Source organism: Hyla sarda, unplaced genomic scaffold (genome assembly GCF_029499605.1).
Source record: "Hyla sarda isolate aHylSar1 unplaced genomic scaffold, aHylSar1.hap1 scaffold_251, whole genome shotgun sequence".
NCBI classification, from domain to species: Eukaryota; Metazoa; Chordata; class Amphibia; order Anura; family Hylidae; genus Hyla; species Hyla sarda.
The window spans coordinates 366277-387995 of record NW_026609198.1 but is presented as its reverse complement, the minus strand read 5'-3'; the positions used below and the strand labels follow the sequence as shown (position 1 = coordinate 387995).

The window sequence follows — 21719 nt, the reverse complement described above, 5'->3', positions numbered from 1 at the left end:
TATCACACATATATCGCACATATATCGCACATATATCGCACATATATCCCACATATATCCCACATATATCCCACATATATCCCACATATATCGCACATATATCGCACATATATCGCACATATATCGCACATCCCCTTTAGGCTCCTTCTATGACCGGTCATTACACCCAGGGAGACCGGTTAGATCAGGAGGACGAAGCTCCGCCCATTCTCCGCCCCCTCAACGCTGTAACAGCCGGGGGCGTGTCCTGCAGATTCATGGTGGGGCGTGTCCTACAGGAGGAGTCTGATTGGGGGCGTTTCTCGCAATGGTTTCTCATGTGCTGGGCGTGTCCTGGAGTGGTGAGTCATGTAAAGGGCGTGTCTTACGGAGACGTGACAGAGGAGGGGCTGAATAGAAGACTGCAATGGGAGAGGCGTGGTCCCAGCTGTGTTTATGACAGGTGTGGGCGTGTCTATCTGTCGCTCAGACTCCTCCCACCCTCCCATAATGCTTTGCCCCTAGAGCTGCCCGGAGCCGGTGCGGAGTGTTCGGGGCTGAGGGCGGAAGATGGCGGCTCCGGGGCGGGAGGAGGTGAGAGAGGGATAGAGGTGGATTCTATATGTGTAATGTATATGTGGGGTGTATATATATGTAATGTATATGGGGGGGGTATATGTAATGTATATGTGGGGGGTGTATATATATGTGGGGTGTATGTATATGTATTCTATATGTGTAATGTATATGTGGGGTGTATATATATGTATTCTATATGTGTAATGTATATGTGGGGTGTATATATATGTATTGTATATGTGGGGTGTATATATATGTATTGTATATGTGGGGTGTATATATATATGTGTATTGTATATGTGGGGTGTATATATATGTGTATTGTATATGTGGGGTGTATATATATGTGTATTGTATATGTGGGGTGTATATATATGTGTATTGTATATGTGGGGTGTATATATATGTGTATTGTATATGTGGGGTGTATATATATGTGTATATATATGTGTATTGTATATGTGGGGTGTATATATATGTGTATTGTATATGTGGGGTGTATATATATGTGTATTGTATATGTGGGGTGTATATATATGTGTATTGTATATGTGGGGTGTATATATATGTGTATATATATGTGTATTGTATATGTGGGGTGTATATATATGTGTATTGTATATGTGGGGTGTATATATATGTGTATTGTATATGTGGGGTGTATATATATGTGTATTGTATATGTGGGGTGTATATATATGTGTATTGTATATGTGGGGTGTATATATATGTGTATTGTATATGTGGGGTGTATATATATGTGGGGTGTATATATATGTGTATTGTATATGTGGGGTGTATATATATATGTGTATTGTATATGTGGGGTGTATATATATGTGTATATATATGTGTATTGTATATGTGGGGTGTATATATATGTGTATTGTATATGTGGGGTGTATATATATGTGTATTGTATATGTGGGGTGTATATATATGTGTATTGTATATGTGGGGTGTATATATATGTGTATTGTATATGTGGGGTGTATATATATGTGTATTGTATATGTGGGGTGTGTTTATGTGTGTAATGTATATGTGGGGTGTATATATATGTGTATTGTATATGTGGGGTGTATATATATGTGTATTGTATATGTGGGGTGTATATATATGTGTATTGTATATGTGGGGTGTATATATATGTGTATTGTATATGTGGGGTGTATATATATGTGTATTGTATATGTGGGGTGTGTGTATGTGTGTGTAATGTATATGTGGGGTGTATATAGCAGTATACGGCGGTGTGTGTGTGTATATGTGGGGTGTATATAGCAGTATACGGCGGTGTGTATGTATATGTGGGGTGTATATAGCAGTATACGGCGGTGTGTGTATGTATATGTGGGGTGTGTATGTGTGTGTAATGTATATGTGGGGTGTGTGTATGTGTGTGTAATGTATATGTGGGGTGTGTGTAATGTATATGTGGGGTGTGTGTATGTGTGTGTAATGTATATGTGGGGTGTGTGTAATGTATATGTGGGGTGTGTATATGTGTGTATTGTATATGTGGGGTGTGTGTAATGTATATGTGTATTGTATATGTGGGGTGTGTATGTGTGTGTATTGTATATGTGGGGTGTGTGTATGTGTGTGTAATGTATATGTGGGGTGTATATAGCAGTATACGGCGGTGTGTGTGTGTATATGTGGGGTGTATATAGCAGTATACAGCGGTGTGTGTGTATATGTGGGGTGTATATAGCAGTATACGGCGGTGTGTGTGTGTATATGTGGGGTGTATATAGCAGTATACGGCGGTGTGTGTGTGTATATGTGGGGTGTATATAGCAGTATACGGCGGTGTGTGTGTGTATATGTGGGGTGTATATAGCAGTATACGGCGGTGTGTGTGTGTATATGTGGGGTGTATATAGCAGTATACGGCGGTGTGTGTGTGTATATGTGGGGTGTATATAGCAGTATACGGCGGTGTGTGTGTGTATATGTGGGGTGTATATAGCAGTATACGGCGGTGTGTGTGTGTATATGTGGGGTGTATATAGCAGTATACGGCGGTGTGTGTGTGTATATGTGGGGTGTATATAGCAGTATACGGCGGTGTGTGTGTGTATATGTGGGGTGTATATAGCAGTATACGGCGGTGTGTGTGTGTATATGTGGGGTGTATATAGCAGTATACGGCGGTGTGTGTGTGTATATGTGGGGTGTATATAGCAGTATACGGCGGTGTGTGTGTGTATATGTGGGGTGTATATAGCAGTATACGGCGGTGTGTGTGTGTATATGTGGGGTGTATATAGCAGTATACGGCGGTGTGTGTGTGTATATGTGGGGTGTATATAGCAGTATACGGCGGTGTGTGTGTGTATATGTGGGGTGTATATAGCAGTATACGGCGGTGTGTGTGTGTGTATATGTGGGGTGTATATAGCAGTATACGGCGGTGTGTATGTGGGGTGTATATAGCAGTATACGGCGGTGTGTGTATGTATATGTGGGGTGTATATAGCAGTATACGGCGGTGTATATGTGGGGTGTATATAGCAGTATACGGCGGTGTGTATGTATATGTGGGGTGTATATAGCAGTATACGGCGGTGTGTGTGTATATGTGGGGTGTATATAGCAGTATACGGCGGTGTGTGTGTATATGTGGGGTGTATATAGCAGTATACGGCGGTGTGTGTGTATATGTGGGGTGTATATAGCAGTATACGGCGGTGTGTGTGTATATGTGGGGTGTATATAGCAGTATACGGCGGTGTGTGTGTGTGTATATGTGGGGTGTATATAGCAGTATACGGCGGTGTATATGTGGGGTGTATATAGCAGTATACGGCGGTGTATATGTGGGGTGTATATAGCAGTATACAGCGGTGTGTGTGTATATGTTGGGTGTATATAGCAGTATACAGCGGTGTGTGTGTATATGTGGGGTGTATATAGCAGTATACGGCGGTGTGTGTGTATATGTGGGGTGTATATAGCAGTATACGGCGGTGTGTGTGTATATGTGGGGTGTATATAGCAGTATACGGCGGTGTGTGTGTATATGTGGGGTGTATATAGCAGTATACAGCGGTGTGTGTGTATATGTGGGGTGTATATAGCAGTATACGGCGGTGTGTGTGTATATGTGGGGTGTATATAGCAGTATACGGCGGTGTGTGTGTATATGTTGGGTGTATATAGCAGTATACGGCGGTGTGTGTGTATGTGGGGTGTATATAGCAGTATACGGCGGTGTGTGTGTATATGTGGGGTGTATATAGCAGTATACAGCGGTGTGTGTGTATATGTGGGGTGTATATAGCAGTATACGGCGGTGTGTGTGTATATGTGGGGTGTATATAGCAGTATACGGCGGTGTGTGTGTGTGTATATGTGGGGTGTATATAGCAGTATACGGCGGTGTATATGTGGGGTGTATATAGCAGTATACGGCGGTGTGTGTGTATATGTGGGGTGTATATAGCAGTATACAGCGGTGTATATGTTGGGTGTATATAGCAGTATACAGCGGTGTGTCTGTATATGTGGGGTGTATATAGCAGTATACGGCGGTGTATATGTGGGGTGTATATAGCAGTATACGGCGGTGTGTATGTATATGTGGGGTGTATATAGCAGTATACGGCGGTGTATATGTGGGGTGTATATAGCAGTATACGGCGGTGTGTGTGTGTATATGTGGGGTGTATATAGCAGTATACGGCGGTGTGTGTATGTATATGTGGGGTGTATATAGCAGTATACGGCGGTGTGTATGTATATGTGGGGTGTATATAGCAGTATACGGCGGTGTGTATGTATATGTGGGGTGTATATAGCAGTATACGGCAGTGTGTGTATGTATATGTGGGGTGTATATAGCAGTATACGGCGGTGTGTATGTATATGTGGGGTGTATATAGCAGTATACGGCGGGGTGTATATAGCAGTATACGGCGGTGTGTGTGTATATGTTGGGTGTATATAGCAGTATACGGCGGTGTGTATGTATATGTGGGGTGTATATAGTAGTATACGGCGGTGTATATGTGGGGTGTATATAGCAGTATATGGCGGTGTATATGTGGGGTGTATATAGCAGTATACGGTGGTGTGTGTGTGTGTGTGTATATGTGGGGTGTATATAGCAGTATACGGCGGTGTGTGTGTATATGTGGGGTGTATATAGCAGTATACGGCGGTGTGTATGTATATGTGGGGTGTATATAGCAGTATACGGCGGTGTATATGTGGGGTGTATATAGCAGTATACGGCGGTGTATATGTGGGGTGTATATAGCAGTATACGGCGGTGTATATGTGGGGTGTATATAGCAGTATACGGCGGTGTATATGTGGGGTGTATATAGCAGTATACGGCGGTGTATATGTGGGGTGTATATAGCAGTATACGGCGGTGTATATGTGGGGTGTATATAGCAGTATACGGCGGTGTATATGTGGGGTGTATATAGCAGTATACGGCGGTGTATATGTGGGGTGTATATAGCAGTATACAGCGGTGTGTGTGTATATGTGGGGTGTATATAGCAGTATACGGCGGTGTATATGTGGGGTGTATATAGCAGTATACGGCGGTGTGTATGTGGGGTGTATATAGCAGTATACGGCGGTGTGTATGTGGGGTGTATATAGCAGTATACGGCGGTGTATATGTGGGGTGTATATAGCAGTATACGGCGGTGTATATGTGGGGTGTATATAGCAGTATACGGCGGTGTGTATGTGGGGTGTATATAGCAGTATACGGCGGTGTATATGTGGGGTGTATATAGCAGTATACGGCGGTGTATATGTGGGGTGTATATAGCAGTATACGGCGGTGTGTGTGTATATGTGGGGTGTATATAGCAGTATACGGCGGTGTGTGTGTATATGTGAGGTGTATATAGCAGTATACGGCGGTGTGTATGTATATGTGGGGTGTATATAGCAGTATACGGCGGTGTGTATGTATATGTGGGGTGTATATAGCAGTATACGGCGGTGTGTGTGTATATGTGGGGTGTATATAGCAGTATACGGCGGTGTGTGTGTATATGTGAGGTGTATATAGCAGTATACGGCGGTGTGTGTGTATATGTGAGGTGTATATAGCAGTATACAGCGGTGTGTGTGTGTGTGTATATGTGGGGTGTATATAGCAGTATACGGCGGTGTATATGTGGGGTGTATATAGCAGTATACGGCGGTGTGTGTGTATATGTGGGGTGTATATAGCAGTATACGGCGGTGTATATGTGGGGTGTATATAGCAGTATACGGCGGTGTGTGTGTATATGTGGGGTGTATATAGCAGTATACGGCGGTGTATATGTGGGGTGTATATAGCAGTATACGGCGGTGTGTGTGTATATGTGGGGTGTATATAGCAGTATACGGCGGTGTGTGTGTATATGTGGGGTGTATATAGCAGTATACGGCGGTGTATATGTGGGGTGTATATAGCAGTATACGGCGGTGTGTATGTATATGTGGGGTGTATATAGCAGTATACGGCGGTGTGTGTGTATATGTGGGGTGTATATAGCAGTATACGGCGGTGTGTGTGTATATGTGGGGTGTATATAGCAGTATACGGCGGTGGGGTGTATATAGCAGTATACGGCGGTGTGTGTGTATATGTGGGGTGTATATAGCAGTATACGGCGGTGTGTGTGTATATGTGGGGTGTATATAGCAGTATACGGCGGTGTGTGTGTATATGTGGGGTGTATATAGCAGTATACGGCGGTGTATATGTGGGGTGTATATAGCAGTATACGGCGGTGTGTATGTATATGTGGGGTGTATATAGCAGTATACGGCGGTGTGTGTGTATATGTGGGGTGTATATAGCAGTATACGGCGGTGTGTGTGTATATGTGGGGTGTATATAGCAGTATACGGTGGTGTATATGTGGGGTGTATATAGCAGTATACGGCGGTGTGTATGTATATGTGGGGTGTATATAGCAGTATACGGCGGTGTGTGTGTATATGTGGGGTGTATATAGCAGTATACGGCGGTGTGTGTGTATATGTGGGGTGTATATAGCAGTATACAGCGGTGTGTGTGTATATGTTGGGTGTATATAGCAGTATACGGCGGTGTGTGTGTATATGTGGGGTGTATATAGCAGTATACGGCGGTGTATATGTGGGGTGTATATAGCAGTATACGGCGGTGTATATGTGGGGTGTATATAGCAGTATACGGCGGTGTGTGTGTATATGTGGGGTGTATATAGCAGTATACGGCGGTGTATATGTGGGGTGTATATAGCAGTATACGGCGGTGTGTGTGTATATGTGGGGTGTATATAGCAGTATACGGCGGTGTATATGTGGGGTGTATATAGCAGTATACGGCGGTGTGTGTGTATATGTGGGGTGTATATAGCAGTATACGGCGGTGTGTGTGTATATGTGGGGTGTATATAGCAGTATACGGCGGTGTATATGTGGGGTGTATATAGCAGTATACGGCGGTGTGTATGTATATGTGGGGTGTATATAGCAGTATACGGCGGTGTGTGTGTATATGTGGGGTGTATATAGCAGTATACGGCGGTGTGTGTGTATATGTGGGGTGTATATAGCAGTATACGGCGGTGGGGTGTATATAGCAGTATACGGCGGTGTGTGTGTATATGTGGGGTGTATATAGCAGTATACGGCGGTGTGTGTGTATATGTGGGGTGTATATAGCAGTATACGGCGGTGTGTGTGTATATGTGGGGTGTATATAGCAGTATACGGCGGTGTATATGTGGGGTGTATATAGCAGTATACGGCGGTGTGTATGTATATGTGGGGTGTATATAGCAGTATACGGCGGTGTGTGTGTATATGTGGGGTGTATATAGCAGTATACGGCGGTGTGTGTGTATATGTGGGGTGTATATAGCAGTATACGGTGGTGTATATGTGGGGTGTATATAGCAGTATACGGCGGTGTGTATGTATATGTGGGGTGTATATAGCAGTATACGGCGGTGTGTGTGTATATGTGGGGTGTATATAGCAGTATACGGCGGTGTGTGTGTATATGTGGGGTGTATATAGCAGTATACAGCGGTGTGTGTGTATATGTTGGGTGTATATAGCAGTATACGGCGGTGTGTGTGTATATGTGGGGTGTATATAGCAGTATACGGCGGTGTATATGTGGGGTGTATATAGCAGTATACGGCGGTGTATATGTGGGGTGTATATAGCAGTATACAGCGGTGTGTGTGTATATGTTGGGTGTATATAGCAGTATACGGCGGTGTGTGTGTGTATATGTGGGGTGTATATAGCAGTATACGGCGGTGTGTGTGTATATGTGGGGTGTATATAGCAGTATACGGCGGTGTGTGTGTATATGTGGGGTGTATATAGCAGTATACGGCGGTGTATATGTGGGGTGTATATAGCAGTATACGGCGGTGTATATGTGGGGTGTATATAGCAGTATACAGCGGTGTGTGTGTATATGTGGGGTGTATATAGCAGTATACGGCGGTGTATATGTGGGGTGTATATAGCAGTATACGGCGGTGTGTGTGTATATGTGGGGTGTATATAGCAGTATACGGCGGTGTGTGTGTATATGTGGGGTGTATATAGCAGTATACGGCGGTGTGTGTATGTATATGTGGGGTGTGTATGTGTGTGTATTGTATATGTGGGGTGTGTGTATGTGTGTGTATGTATATGTGGGGTGTATATAGCAATATACGGCGGTGTGTGTGTATATGTGGGGTGTATATAGCAGTATACGGCGGTGTATATGTGGGGTGTATATAGCAGTATACGGCGGTGTGTATGTATATGTGGGGTGTATATAGCAGTATACGGCGGTGTATATGTGGGGTGTATATAGCAGTATACGGCGGTGTGTGTGTATATGTGGGGTGTATATAGCAGTATACGGCGGTGTATATGTGGGGTGTATATAGCAGTATACGGCGGTGTGTATGTATATGTGGGGTGTATATAGCAGTATACGGCGGTGTATATGTGGGGTGTATATAGCAGTATACGGCGGTGTATATGTGGGGTGTATATAGCAGTATACGGCGGTGTGTATGTATATGTGGGGTGTATATAGCAGTATACGGCGGTGTATATGTGGGGTGTATATAGCAGTATACGGCGGTGTGTGTGTGTATATGTGGGGTGTATATAGCAGTATACGGCGGTGTGTATGTATATGTGGGGTGTATATAGCAGTATACGGAGGTGTGTGTGTATATGTGGGGTGTATATAGCAGTATACGGCGGTGTGTATGTATATGTGGGGTGTATATAGCAGTATACGGCGGTGTGTATGTATATGTGGGGTGTATATAGCAGTATACGGCGGTGTATATGTGGGGTGTATATAGCAGTATACGGCGGTGTATATGTGGGGTGTATATAGCAGTATACAGCAGTGTGTGTATTCTAGACTCTCCCCAAACCCTACAGATAACACATCCTGATCTGAATGAACGAATCGTATGAAATCCTTTCCTCTTTACATAGATGATTGTGACAACAAAATCACCAAAAATTATCAATGGAAATCATTAACCCCTGGAGGTCTGGATATGGAGTCACCCTCAAAATCACCAAAAATATCAATAGAAATCATTAACCCCTGGAGGTCTGGATATGGAGTCGCCCTCAAAATCACCAAAAATATCAATAGAAATCATTAACCCCTGGAGGTCTGGATATGGAGTCACCCTCAAAATCACCAAAATTATCAATGGAAATCATTAACCCCTGGAGGTCTGGATATGGAGTCACCCTCAAAATCACCAAAATTATCAATGGAAATCATTAACCCCTGGAGGTCTGGATATGGAGTCACCCTCAAAATCACCAAAAATAATCAATGGAAATCATTAACCCCTGGAGGTCTGGATATGGAGTCACCCTCAAAATCACCAAAATTATCAATGGAAATCATTAACCCCTGGAGGTCTGGATATGGAGTCACCCTCAAAATCACCAAAAATATCAATAGAAATCATTAACCCCTGGAGGTCTGGATATGGAGTCACCCTCAAAATCACCAAAAATATCAATAGAAATCATTAACCCCTGGAGGTCTGGATATGGAGTCACCCTCAAAATCACCAAAATTATCAATAGAAATCATTAACCCCTGGAGGTCTGGATATGGAGTCACCCTCAAAATCACCAAAAATATCAATAGAAATCATTAACCCCTGGAGGTCTGGATATGGAGTCACCCTCAAAATCACCAAAAATATCAATAGAAATCATTAACCCCTGGAGGTCTGGATATGGAGTCACCCTCAAAATCACCAAAAATATCAATAGAAATCATTAACCCCTGGAGGTCTGGATATGGAGTCACCCTCAAAATCACCAAAATTATCAATGGAAATCATTAACCCCTGGAGGTCTGGATATGGAGTCACCCTCAAAATCACCAAAATTATCAATGGAAATCATTAACCCCTGGAGGTCTGGATATGGAGTCACCCTCAAAATCACCAAAATTATCAATGGAAATCATTAACCCCTGGAGGTCTGGATATGGAGTCACCCTCAAAATCACCAAAAATAATCAATGGAAATCATTAACCCCTGGAGGTCTGGATATGGAGTCACCCTCAAAATCACCAAAATTATCAATGGAAATCATTAACCCCTGGAGGTCTGGATATGGAGTCACCCTCAAAATCACCAAAATTATCAATGGAAATCATTAACCCCTGGAGGTCTGGATATGGAGTCACCCTCAAAATCACCAAAAATAATCAATGGAAATCATTAACCCCTGGAGGTCTGGATATGGAGTCACCCTCAAAATCACCAAAATTATCAATGGAAATCATTAACCCCTGGAGGTCTGGATATGGAGTCACCCTCAAAATCACCAAAATTATCAATGGAAATCATTAACCCCTGGAGGTCTGGATATGGAGTCACCCTCAAAATCACCAAAAATGATCAATAGAAAACATTAACCCCTGGAGGCCTGGATATGGAGTCACCCTCAAAATCACCAAAATTATCAATGGAAATCATTAACCCCTGGAGGTCTGGATATGGAGTCACCCTCAAAATCACCAAAATTATCAATGGAAATCATTAACCCCTGGAGGTCTGGATATGGAGTCACCCTCAAAATCACCAAAATTATCAATGGAAATCATTAACCCCTGGAGGTCTGGATATGGAGTCACCCTCAAAATCACCAAAAATAATCAATGGAAATCATTAACCCCTGGAGGTCTGGATATGGAGTCACCCTCAAAATCACCAAAAATTATCAATAGAAATCATTAACCCCTGGAGGTCTGGATATGGAGTCACCCTCAAAATCACCAAAATTATCAATGGAAATCATTAACCCCTGGAGGTCTGGATATGGAGTCACCCTCAAAATCACCAAAATTATCAATGGAAATCATTAACCCCTGGAGGTCTGGATATGGAGTCACCCTCAAAATCACCAAAATTATCAATGGAAATCATTAACCCCTGGAGGTCTGGATATGGAGTCACCCTCAAAATCACCAAAAATTATCAATAGAAATCATTAACCCCTGGAGGTCTGGATATGGAGTCACCCTCAAAATCACAGAGGAAAACCGCACTACAGGCTGATCCAACTTTATGTAATGTCCTTAATACAAGTCCCAATGAGGCTCAGTAGTGTGTGTGGCCTCCACGTGCCCGTATGACCTCCCTACAACGCCTGGGCATGATCCTGATGAGGTGGAGGACGGTCTCCTGAGGGATGTCCTCCCAGACCTGGACTAAAGCAGCCGCCAACTCCTGGACAGTCTGTGGTGGATGGAGCGAGACGTCCCAGATGTGCTCAATCGGATTCAGGGGAACGGGCGGCCAGTCCATAGCATCAATGCCTTCCTCTTGTAGGAACTGCTGACACACTCCAGCCACATGATGAACCCAGGGCCAACCGCACCAGCATATGGTCTCACAAGGGGTCTGAGGGTCTCGGTACCTAATGGCAGTCAGGCTACCTCTGGCAAGCACATGGAGGGCTGTGCGGCCCCCCAAAGAAATGCCACCCCACACCATTACTGACCCACCGCCAAACGGTCATGCTGGAGGATGTTGTAGGCAGCAGAACGTTCTCCACGGTGACTAAACTTTTTTTTTTTTTTTTTAACACTTTATTAGACTTTTTGGAGGAATCATTAGATCAGCTCTATTGAACTCCATTGATCTGTGTGCTCTGTGATCCATTGATCCGTGTACTCTGCAGATCCATTGATAGAGCCTAGTCCAGCCAGGATCTATCAATAACAGAGCCACGGGACCGCAGGCAACAGAGGTAAGTCCTCCGGCTACCTTTAGCAGCAGCCCCCGGCTACTGAGAACAGCCGGGGGCCACAGAGTATGGAGCCGCTCCATACAGACTGCTGAGCACCGCCACGCTTGTCAGGTCCGGCCCTGCTTGCCCAAAGCTGGGATAAGGGACGGAAAAATTCACCTACCCGGTGCCTGGAGCGTCATGTCCCGGGTGATAGTAATCCCACATCCCTGTACCCCCCCCCCCCCCCCTGTGGACGTCGGGCCCTCATACCACCCCCACCTGTGGACGTCGGGCCCTCATACAACCCCCACCTGTGGACGTCGGGCCCTCATACAACCCCCACCTGTGGACGTCGGGCCCTCATACAACCCCCACCTGTGGACGTCGGGCCCTCATACAACCCCTACCTGTGGACGTCGGGCCCTCATACAACCCCCACCTGTGGACGTCGGGCCCTCATACAACCCCCACCTGTGGACGTCGGGCCCTCATACAACCCCCACTTGTGGACGTCGGGCCCTCATACAACCCCCACTTGTGGACGTCGGGCCCTCATACAACCCCCACCTGTGGACGTCGAGCCCTCATACAACCCCCACCTGTGGACGTCGGGCCCTCATACAATCCCCACCTGTGGACGTCGGGCCCTCATACAACCCCCACCTGTGGACGTCGGGCCCTCATACAGCCCCCACCTGTGGACGTCGGGCCCTCATACAGCCCCCACCTGTGGACGTCGGGCCCTCATACAGCCCCCACCTGTGGACGTCGGGCCCTCATACAGCCCCCACCTGTGGACGTCGGGCCCTCATACAGCCCCCACCTGTGGACGTCGGGCCCTCATACAGCCCCCACCTGTGGACGTCGGGCCCTGATACAATCCCCACCTGTGGACGTCGGGCCCTGATACAATCCCCACCTGTGGACGTCGGGCCCTGATACAATCCCCACCTGTGGACGTCGGGCCCTGATACAACCCCCACCTGTGGACGTCGGGCCCTGATACAACCCCCACCTGTGGACGTCGGGCCCTCATACACCCCCCACCTGTGGACGCCCTCATACCCCCTCATGGAGTCTGTTTCTGACCGTTTGAGTGGACACATGCACATTTGTGTCCTGCTGGAGGTCATTTTACAGGGCTCTGGCAGTGCTCCTCCTGCTCCTCCTTGCACAATGGTGGAGGTAGTGGTCCTGCTGCTGGGTTGTTGCCTCCTACGGCCTCCTCCACATCTCCTGATGTACTGACCTGTCTCCTGGTAGCGCCTCCATGCTCTGGACACTACGCTGACAGACACAGCCAACCTTCTTGGCACAGCTCGCATTGATGTGCCATCCTGGATGAGCTGCACTACCTGAGCCACTTGTGTGGGTTGTAGACTCCATCTCATGCTACCACTAGAGTGAAAGCACCGCCAGCATTCAAAAGTGACCAAAACATCAGCCAGGAAGCATAGGAACTGAGAAGTGGTCTGTGGTCACCGCCTGCAGAACCACTCCTTTATTGGGGGTGTCTTGCCTATAATTTCCACGTGTTGTCTGTTCCATGTGAAATTGATTGTCAATCATTGTTCTTCCTGAGTGGACAGTGGGATCTCACACAAGTGTCAGGGACTTGGAGTTACATTGTGTTGGTTATGTGTTACCTTTATTCTTTTGAGCAGTGTGTATGTATGTATATATATATATATATATATATATATATATATATATATATATATATATAATATGTGAGCCTGTTGGTAAATATATATGGTGATGTCACACGTGGGGTCCTGTCTGTCTCACGTTTGTCCGTTTCTCTCCCGCGGTGTCCAGGTTGCCGGTCCGGTGAGGTTTGAGGAGGTGGCGGTGTATTTCTCGGAGGAGGAGTGGGATCGGCTGGATGCTCGGCAGCGGCTCCTGTATCAGGAGGTCATGATGGAGAACTATGAGCTGGTGACCTCTGTGGGTGAGCTGTCCTTCCTTATATAGAGGGGCCGGGTGGGGTCAGTGCCCTCCTTCCTTATATAGAGGGGCCGGGTGGGGTCAGTGCCCTCCTTCCTTATATAGAGGGGCCGGGTGGGGTCAGTGCCCTCCTTCCTTATATAGAGGGGCCGGGTGGGGTCAGTGCCCTCCTTCCTTATATAGAGGGACCGGGTGGGGTCAGTGCCCTCCTTCCTTATATAGAGGGGCCGGGTGGGGTCAGTGCCTTCCTTCCTTATATAGAGGGGCCGGGTGGGGTCAGTGCCCTCCTTCCTTATATAGAGGGGCCGGGTGGGGTCAGTGCCCTCCTTCCTTATATAGAGGGGCCGGGTGAGGTCAGTGCCCTCCTTCCTTATATAGAGGGGCCGGGTGGGGTCAGTGCCCTCCTTCCTTTAATATAGAGGGGCCGGGTGGGGTCAGTGCCCTCCTTCCTTTAATATAGAGGGGCCGGGTGGGGTCAGTGCCCTCCTTCCTTATATAGAGGGGCCGGGTGGGGTCAGTGCCCTCCTTCCTTATATAGAGGGGTCGGGTGGGGTCAGTGCCCTCCTTCCTTATATAGAGGGGCCGGGTGGGGTCAGTGCCCTCCTTCCTTATATAGAGGGGCCGGGTGGGGTCAGTGCCCTCCTTCCTTATATAGAGGGGCTGGGTGGGGTCAGTGCCCTCCTTCCTTATATAGAGGGGCCGGGTGGGGTCCGAGCCCTCCTTCCTTATATAGGGGATCCAGGTGGGGTCCGAGCCCTCCTTCCTTTAATAAAGAGGGGCCGGGTGGGGTCAGTGCCCTCCTTCCTTTTAATATAGAGGGGCCGGGTGGGGTCAGTGCCCTCCTTCCTTTAATATAGAGGGGCCGGGTGGGGTCAGTGCCCTCCTTCCTTTAATATAGAGGGGCCGGGTGGGGTCAGTGCCCTCCTTCCTTATATAGGGGATCCAGGTGGGGTCCGAGCCCTCCTTCCTTTATAAAGAGGGGCCGGGTGGGGTCAGTGCCCTCCTTCCTTTAATATAGAGGGGCCGGGTGGGGTCAGTGCCCTCCTTCCTTTAATATAGAGGGGCCGGGTGGGGTCAGTGCCCTCCTTCCTTATATAGAGGGGCCGGGTGGGGTCAGTGCCCTCCTTCCTTATATAGAGGGGCCGGGTGGGGTCAGTGCCCTCCTTCCTTATATAGAGGGGCCGGGTGGGGTCAGTGCCCTCCTTCCTTATATAGAGGGGCCGGGTGGGGTCCGAGCCCTCCTTCCTTATATAGGGGATCCAGGTGGGGTCCGAGCCCTCCTTCCTTTAATAAAGAGGGGCCGGGTGGGGTCAGTGCCCTCCTTCCTTTAATATAGAGGGGCCGGGTGGGGTCAGTGCCCTCCTTCCTTTAATATAGAGGGGCCGGGTGGGGTCAGTGCCCTCCTTCCTTTAATATAGAGGGGCCGGGTGGGGTCAGTGCCCTCCTTCCTTTAATATAGAGGGGCCGGGTGGGGTCAGTGCCCTCCTTCCTTATATAGAGGGGCCGGGTGGGGTCAGTGCCCTCCTTCCTTATATAGAGGGGCCGGGTGGGGTCAGTGCCCTCCTTCCTTATATAGAGGGGCCGGGTGGGGTCAGTGCCCTCCTTCCTTATATAGAGGGGCCGGGTGGGGTCAGTGCCCTCCTTCCTTATATAGGGGTCCGGGTGGGGTCAGTGCCCTCCTTCCTTATATAGGGGGTCCGGGTGGGGTCCGAGCCCTCCCTCCTTATATACCACTGTTTATGGTCTGGTCAGAAAACCGTATACGGGGCAAAAACTAGCCGACTGGAGTCATCGTTTGACTCCGGTCGGCTCATTGAAATGAATGGGGTTCGGGCCGGCACCCGTACACTACAAACATAGTGTGAACCCACCCTAAAGCTGATCCCCAGTTATTGAGGGTGGCAAAAATCCTTGCACCAGCCCTGATTGAGGGACATGTTGTTGGTCGTTCTTAAGAATTACTTTTCCTTTTGGTGGTGACTACTCCCTGCCGATATGGGGACTTCCATGGGGTCTCCTGCGGATCCATGTCAGGCTTACATTAGGTCTAAATTTGAAGCAAAATGCTTGGTCTCCACCACTGAGCAGCTATGTAAAGATGTGGGGGCGGTGCCAGGGGGGACATTGTGTGTGTGAGCGGGGCCTGGGGGGATGTGTGGGTGAAAACGGATGATTGTAGAGGCTCAAAGCCACACAGGAAGGGGTTAACAGACGTCTTGTGGACTCCCCATGGGATGGGTCCGGGAGGGTGGACTCCCCATGGGATGGGTCCGGGAGGGTGGACTCCCCATGGGATGGGTCCGGGAGGGTGGACTCCCCATGGGATGGGTCCGGGAGGGTGGACTCCCCATGGGATGGGTCCGGGAGGGTGGACTCCCCATGGGATGGGTCCGGGAGGGTGGACTCCCCATGGGATGGGTCCGGGAGGGTGGACTCCCCATGGGATGGGTCCGGGAGGGTGGACTCCCCATGGGATGGGTCCGGGAGGGTTCCTTCTCTGCCGTACTGTTCCCTCCTCTACTCCCCAAATCAGAGGATCATGTTCCGAGGGTGTGGCCAGTAGGTGACCTCTTACTTGTCTCCTCAGGTCTTCTGCTCCATAAAGTTCATACATCCAATCTTGAATCCAAAGGGAAATCCAGAATGAGGATAAAAAGAGCGAAGCCCCTAGAGTCTCAAACTGGTGAGAGCAAGGGAGGGTGGAGAGGGGGAAATGGGGGCAACAGTGAGTGAGGGCCATGGATGGATGAAAATGGAATATAGAGTGTGAACAGGGCCAACAGGTTAGGAACAGGGTGATGGTGCACGAGAGCAACCAATGGGTGGAGACAGGTGGTGAGACGGCTGGAGAAACCTACCATGCAAATGGGGTTTTGTGATGGGAGTAGACATAGCATAGAGACGTGTCCTGTGACCGGGGTTGGAGGGTTTTGCACAGGTAGTAATGTGTCCTCTGTCATGTGACCGGGGTTGAAGGGTTTTGCACAGGTAGTAATGTGTCCTCTGTCATGTGACTGGGGTTGAAGGGTTTTGCACAGGTAGTAATGTGTCCTATGTCATGTGACTGGGGTTGAAGGGTTTTGCACAGGTAGTAATGTGTCCTCTGTCATGTGACTGGGGTTGGAGGGTTTTGCACAGGTAGTAATGTGTCCTCTGTCATGTGACCGGGGTTGGAGGGTTTTGCACAGGTAGTAATGTGTCCTCTGTCATGTGACTGGGGTTGGAGGGTTTTGCACAGGTAGTAATGTTCCTGTCATGTGACCGGGGTTGGAGGGTTTTGCACAGGTAGTAATGTGTCCTCTGTCATGTGACCGGGGTTGAAGGGTTTTGCACAGGTAGTAATGTGTCCTCTGTCATGTGACCGGGGTTGGAGGGTTTTGCACAGGTAGTAATGTGTCCTCTGTCATGTGACTGGGGTTGGAGGGTTTTGCACAGGTAGTAATGTGTCCTCTGTCATGTGACCGGGGTTGGAGGGTTTTGCACAGGTAGTAATGTGTCCTCTGTCATGTGACTGGGGTTGGAGGGTTTTGCACAGGTAGTAATGTGTCCTCTGTCATGTGACCAGGGTTGGAGGGTTTTGCACAGGTAGTAATGTGTCCTCTGTCATGTGACCGGGGTTGGAGGGGTTTTTTGCGGGGGCAGAGGTGTTCTTTCATGTGACTGGGGTTGGAGGGTTTTGCACAGGTAGTAATGTGTCCTCTGTCATGTGACCGGGGTTTTGCCAGGAAGAAGGGTTATATATTTATAGTGTACCTGTCATCAACAAAAACTTTTTATATTATGTAGATAATACAATTATGTGTATATTTGTATCATACATTGGTTACAAAATATGTATATTTTAGACCCTGCAGCTATTGCCTGTGTCTCTATGAGGAGTCCAAATACAGAAAGTGGGGGTGGACAAGCAGGGCCCTGTGCACTGAGGACAAGAGGGGCCCTGTGCACTGAGGACAAGAGGGGCCCTGTGCACTGAGGACAAGAGGGGCCCTGTGCACTGAGGACAAGAGGGGCCCTGTGCACTGAGGACAAGAGGGGCCCTGTGCACTGAGGACAAGAGGGGCCCTGTGCACTGAGGACAAGAGGGGCCCTGTGCACTGAGGACAAGAGGGGCCCTGTGCACTGAGGACAAGAGGGGCCCTGTGCACTGAGGACAAGAGGGGCCCTGTGCACTGAGGACAAGAGGGGCCCTGTGCACTGAGGACAAGAGGGGCCCTGTGCACTGAGGACAAGAGGGGCCCTGTGCACTGAGGACAAGAGGGGCACTCTACACTGAGGGGGCTCTGTACACTGAGGACACGCGGGGCTCTGTACACTGAGGACACGCGGGGCTCTGTACACTGAGGACACGCGGGGCTCTGTACACTGAGGACACGCGGGGCTCTGTACACTGAGGACACGCGGGGCTCTGTACACTGAGGACACGCGGGGCTCTGTACACTGAGGACAAGCGGGGCTCTGTACACTGAGGGGGCTCTGTACACTGAGGACAAGCGGGGCTCTGTACACTGAGGGGGCTCTGTACACTGAGGACAAGCGGGGCTCACACATCAGGATGATTGACAACCCAGGAGCCTTCACAGAGCCCTGCTTGTCCTGCCCATACTTCATGTATTTGGACTTCACATACAATAGCAGCAAAGACAGCATTTTTTCACCCAAAAATATACACATTTTTTAACCAATGTATATTACAAATATACATATAATGGTATAATCTACATTATATAAAAAGATTTTGTTGACGACAGGTTCAGTTTAATTCTCTCTTACTCAGGGATATCAGAGATAAACCTTATTATAAAAGAAGATGAGGACCTGGCGCTCTCCTCGCAGTCTGACCAAGAGGAGCCAACCGGATATCGAGGTGCGTAACCTTGGGGCGCCCGTAGGGGAGGGTGAGGACTCCCTCTCGGTTGAGGGCACACAATGGTTGCTCTGGTGTTTGCGGGGGGGGGGGGAGTTAAGGCGCACAATGGTTGCTCTTGTGTTTGCGGGGGGGGGGGGGGTTAGGGCGCACAATGGTTGCTCTGGTGTTTGCGGGGGGGGGGGGTTAGGGCGCACAATGGTTGCTCTTGTGTTTGCGGGGGGGGGGAGTTAGGGCACACAATGGTTGCTCTGGTGTTTGCGGGGGCGGGCGGGTTAGGGCACACTGGTTGCTCTGGTGTTTGCGGGGGGGGGGGGCAGTTAGGGCACACAATGGTTGCTCTGGTGTTTGCGGGGGCGGGCGGGTGGGTTAGGGCACACAATGGTTTCTCTGGTGTTTGCGGGGGGGGGGTTAGTTAGGGCACACAATGGTTGCTCTGGTGTTTGCGGGGGCGGGCGGGTTAGGGCACACAATGGTTGCTCTGGAGTTTGCGGGGGGGGGAGTTAGGGCACACAATGGTTGCTCTGGTGTTTGCGGGGGCGGGCAGGTGGGTTAGGGCACACAATGGTTTCTCTGGTGTTTGCGGGGGGGGGGGGGTTAGTTAGGGCACACAATGGTTGCTCTGGTGTTTGCGGGGGCGGGCGGGTTAGGGCACACAATGGTTGCTCTTGTGTTTGCGGGGGGGGGGGAGAGTTAGGGCACACAATGGTTGCTCTTGTGTTTGCGGGGGGGGGGAGAGTTAGGGCACACAATGGTTGCTCTTGTGTTTGCGGGGGGGGGGGCAGTTAGGGCACACAATGGTTTCTCTGGTGTTTGCGGGGGGGGGTTAGTTAGGGCACACAATGGTTGCTCTGGTGTTTGCGGGGGGGGGAGAGTTAGGGCACACAATGGTTGCTCTGGAGTTTGCGGGGGGGGGTTAGGGCACACAATGGTTGCTCTGGAGTTTGCGGGGGGGGGTTAGGGCACACAATGGTTGCTCTTGTGTTTGCGGGGGGGGGAGAGTTAGGGCACACAATGGTTGCTCTTGTGTTTGCGGGGGGGGGAGAGTTAGGGCACACAATGGTTGCTCTTGTGTTTGCGGGGGGGGGAGAGTTAGGGCACACAATGGTTGCTCTTGTGTTTTGCGGGGGGGGGGGTGGTTAGGGCGCACAATGGTGTGTTTGCTGGTCATACTTCCTGTCTTCTCTTTGGCAGGTGAGGATTTTCGGGTGACTCAAAGTCTTTCACGTGACGCCCCGTCTCCCAATCTGCTGAAGCCGGACCTTAATGGCAGTAACGTGGCACCCAAGCAGAGCTCCCGTTTACCTGCAGACAGACCGTATTCCTGTTCAGATTGTTACCGCAGCTTCATTCGGAAATCCCACTTGACCAGCCACCAGCGCACTCACCGAGGAGAACGCCCCTACCCCTGTGAGATATGTGGCAAACGATTCCACTACCGCCACCACCTGGTGGGACACCAACGCATCCACACAGGGGAGAAGCTGTTCTCGTGTGAATACTGCGGGATCCAGTTTAACCATAAAGGGAACTACCAGACTCACCAGCGGCTGCACACGGGGGAGCGCCCCTTCTCATGTAACATGTGCGGAAAAAGCTTCAACCGGAAGGCTGACCTGATCACGCACTGCCGCATCCACACCGGGGAGAGGCCTTTCACATGTTCTGACTGCGGTAAAAGTTTTAGCCGTAAACAGCACCTGGTGACCCACAGGCGTAGGCACACCGGCGAAACCCCCTTCCCCTGTGACCAATGCCAGCAGAGGTTTGCCCACCGGAAGGCTCTTCTGCGGCACCAGAACCTGATTCACTCTACAGAGAGACCATACGCCTGCCCGGCATGTGGTAAAGGGTTTGCCTGCCGTTCACATCTCCTCACTCACCAGCGCGCCCATCAGAACGGCAGCTGTGCCGGTGGGGAAAAGCCATTCTCCTGTGATCAGTGCCGCAGAAGCTTTGGGGCTCAGCCTCACCTGCAAGCACATAAGAGAAGCCACAGCGGTGTGCCGGGCGATCGGCCCTTCAAATGTGACGACTGTGGCAAAGGATTCAATAGCAGGAAGTACCTGAGCCGGCACCAGAAGATCCATACAGGCGAGCGCCCCTTCCGGTGCAATGTTTGTGGAGACTCTTTTATCCAGAAACCCAACCTGGAGCGGCACAAGAGCATCCACAGTGGGCAGAGGCCCTTCCCGTGTCTGGTGTGTGGTGGAAGCTTCTACAAGAAGCACAACCTGGTCCGGCACCAAAGAATTCACACGGGTGAGCGGCTGCACTCCAGCTGTAGAGTGTCCCAACCAGTCACCGCACCATCCCTGACAAGGGGGAACCGGGCAGGAAGCCTATCCAGGAAGGGCTGTAACCACTCCGAGGATTAGAACATGACCATATGTACGGCGCAGAGAGGAGCAGCTCGTCAAGATTTATGGACATTTATAGAGCTGTAGATACAGAATGGCGCAGTGTGATCTAAAATGAATGAGGCAGACAGGCGCGGTGTAATCAGACGTTGGGAATGATACGAATTGATGTGGTGTGACCCGACGCTGGGAATGATATGGACTGACGGGGTGGGACCCGACGCTGGGAATGATATGGACTGACGGGGTGGGACCCGACGCTGGGAATGATACGGACTGACGGGGTGGGACCTGACGCTGGGAATGATATGGACTGACGGGGTGTGACCCGACGCTGGGAATGATACGGACTGACTGGGTGGGACCCGATGCTGGGAATGATATGGACTGACGGGGTGTGACCCGACGCTGGGAATGATACGGACTGACGGGGTGGGACCCGACGCTGGGAATGATAGGGACTGACGGGGTGTGACCCGACGCTGGGAATGATAGGGACTGACGGGGTTGGACCCGACACTGGGAATGATACGGACTGACGGGGTGTGACCCGACGCTGGGAATGATAGGGACTGACTGGGTGTGACCCGACGCTGGGAATGATACGGACTGACGGGGTGGGACCTGACGCTGGGAATGATAAGGACTGACGGGGTGTGACCCGACGCTGGGAATGATACGGACTGACGGGGTGGGACCCGACACTGGGAATGATACGGACTGACGG

The 21719-nt window shown here is 49.6% G+C and overlaps 1 protein-coding gene across 4 annotated transcripts; it reads left to right on the top strand.

Annotated features, from left to right (window-relative positions):
• Positions 1-479: 479 nt before the first annotated feature.
• Positions 480-21263, top strand: LOC130323569 (zinc finger protein OZF-like). 4 transcript variants are annotated; one of them, XM_056553150.1, is made up of 5 exons: positions 480-573; positions 13637-13769; positions 16353-16448; positions 18543-18632; positions 19827-21260. In XM_056553150.1, exons 1-5 carry the CDS (start codon positions 550-552, stop codon positions 21008-21010), a joined length of 1527 nt encoding a protein of 508 aa, XP_056409125.1. In that variant the 5' UTR covers positions 480-549; the 3' UTR covers positions 21011-21260. The 4 variants fall into 4 exon arrangements, with proteins under 4 accessions (XP_056409125.1, XP_056409127.1, XP_056409126.1 ...); XM_056553152.1 differs by lacking the exon at positions 16353-16448 and having other exon boundaries at positions 19827-21263; XM_056553151.1 differs by lacking the exon at positions 18543-18632 and having other exon boundaries at positions 19827-21262.
• The last annotated feature ends 456 nt before the right edge of the window (positions 21264-21719 follow it).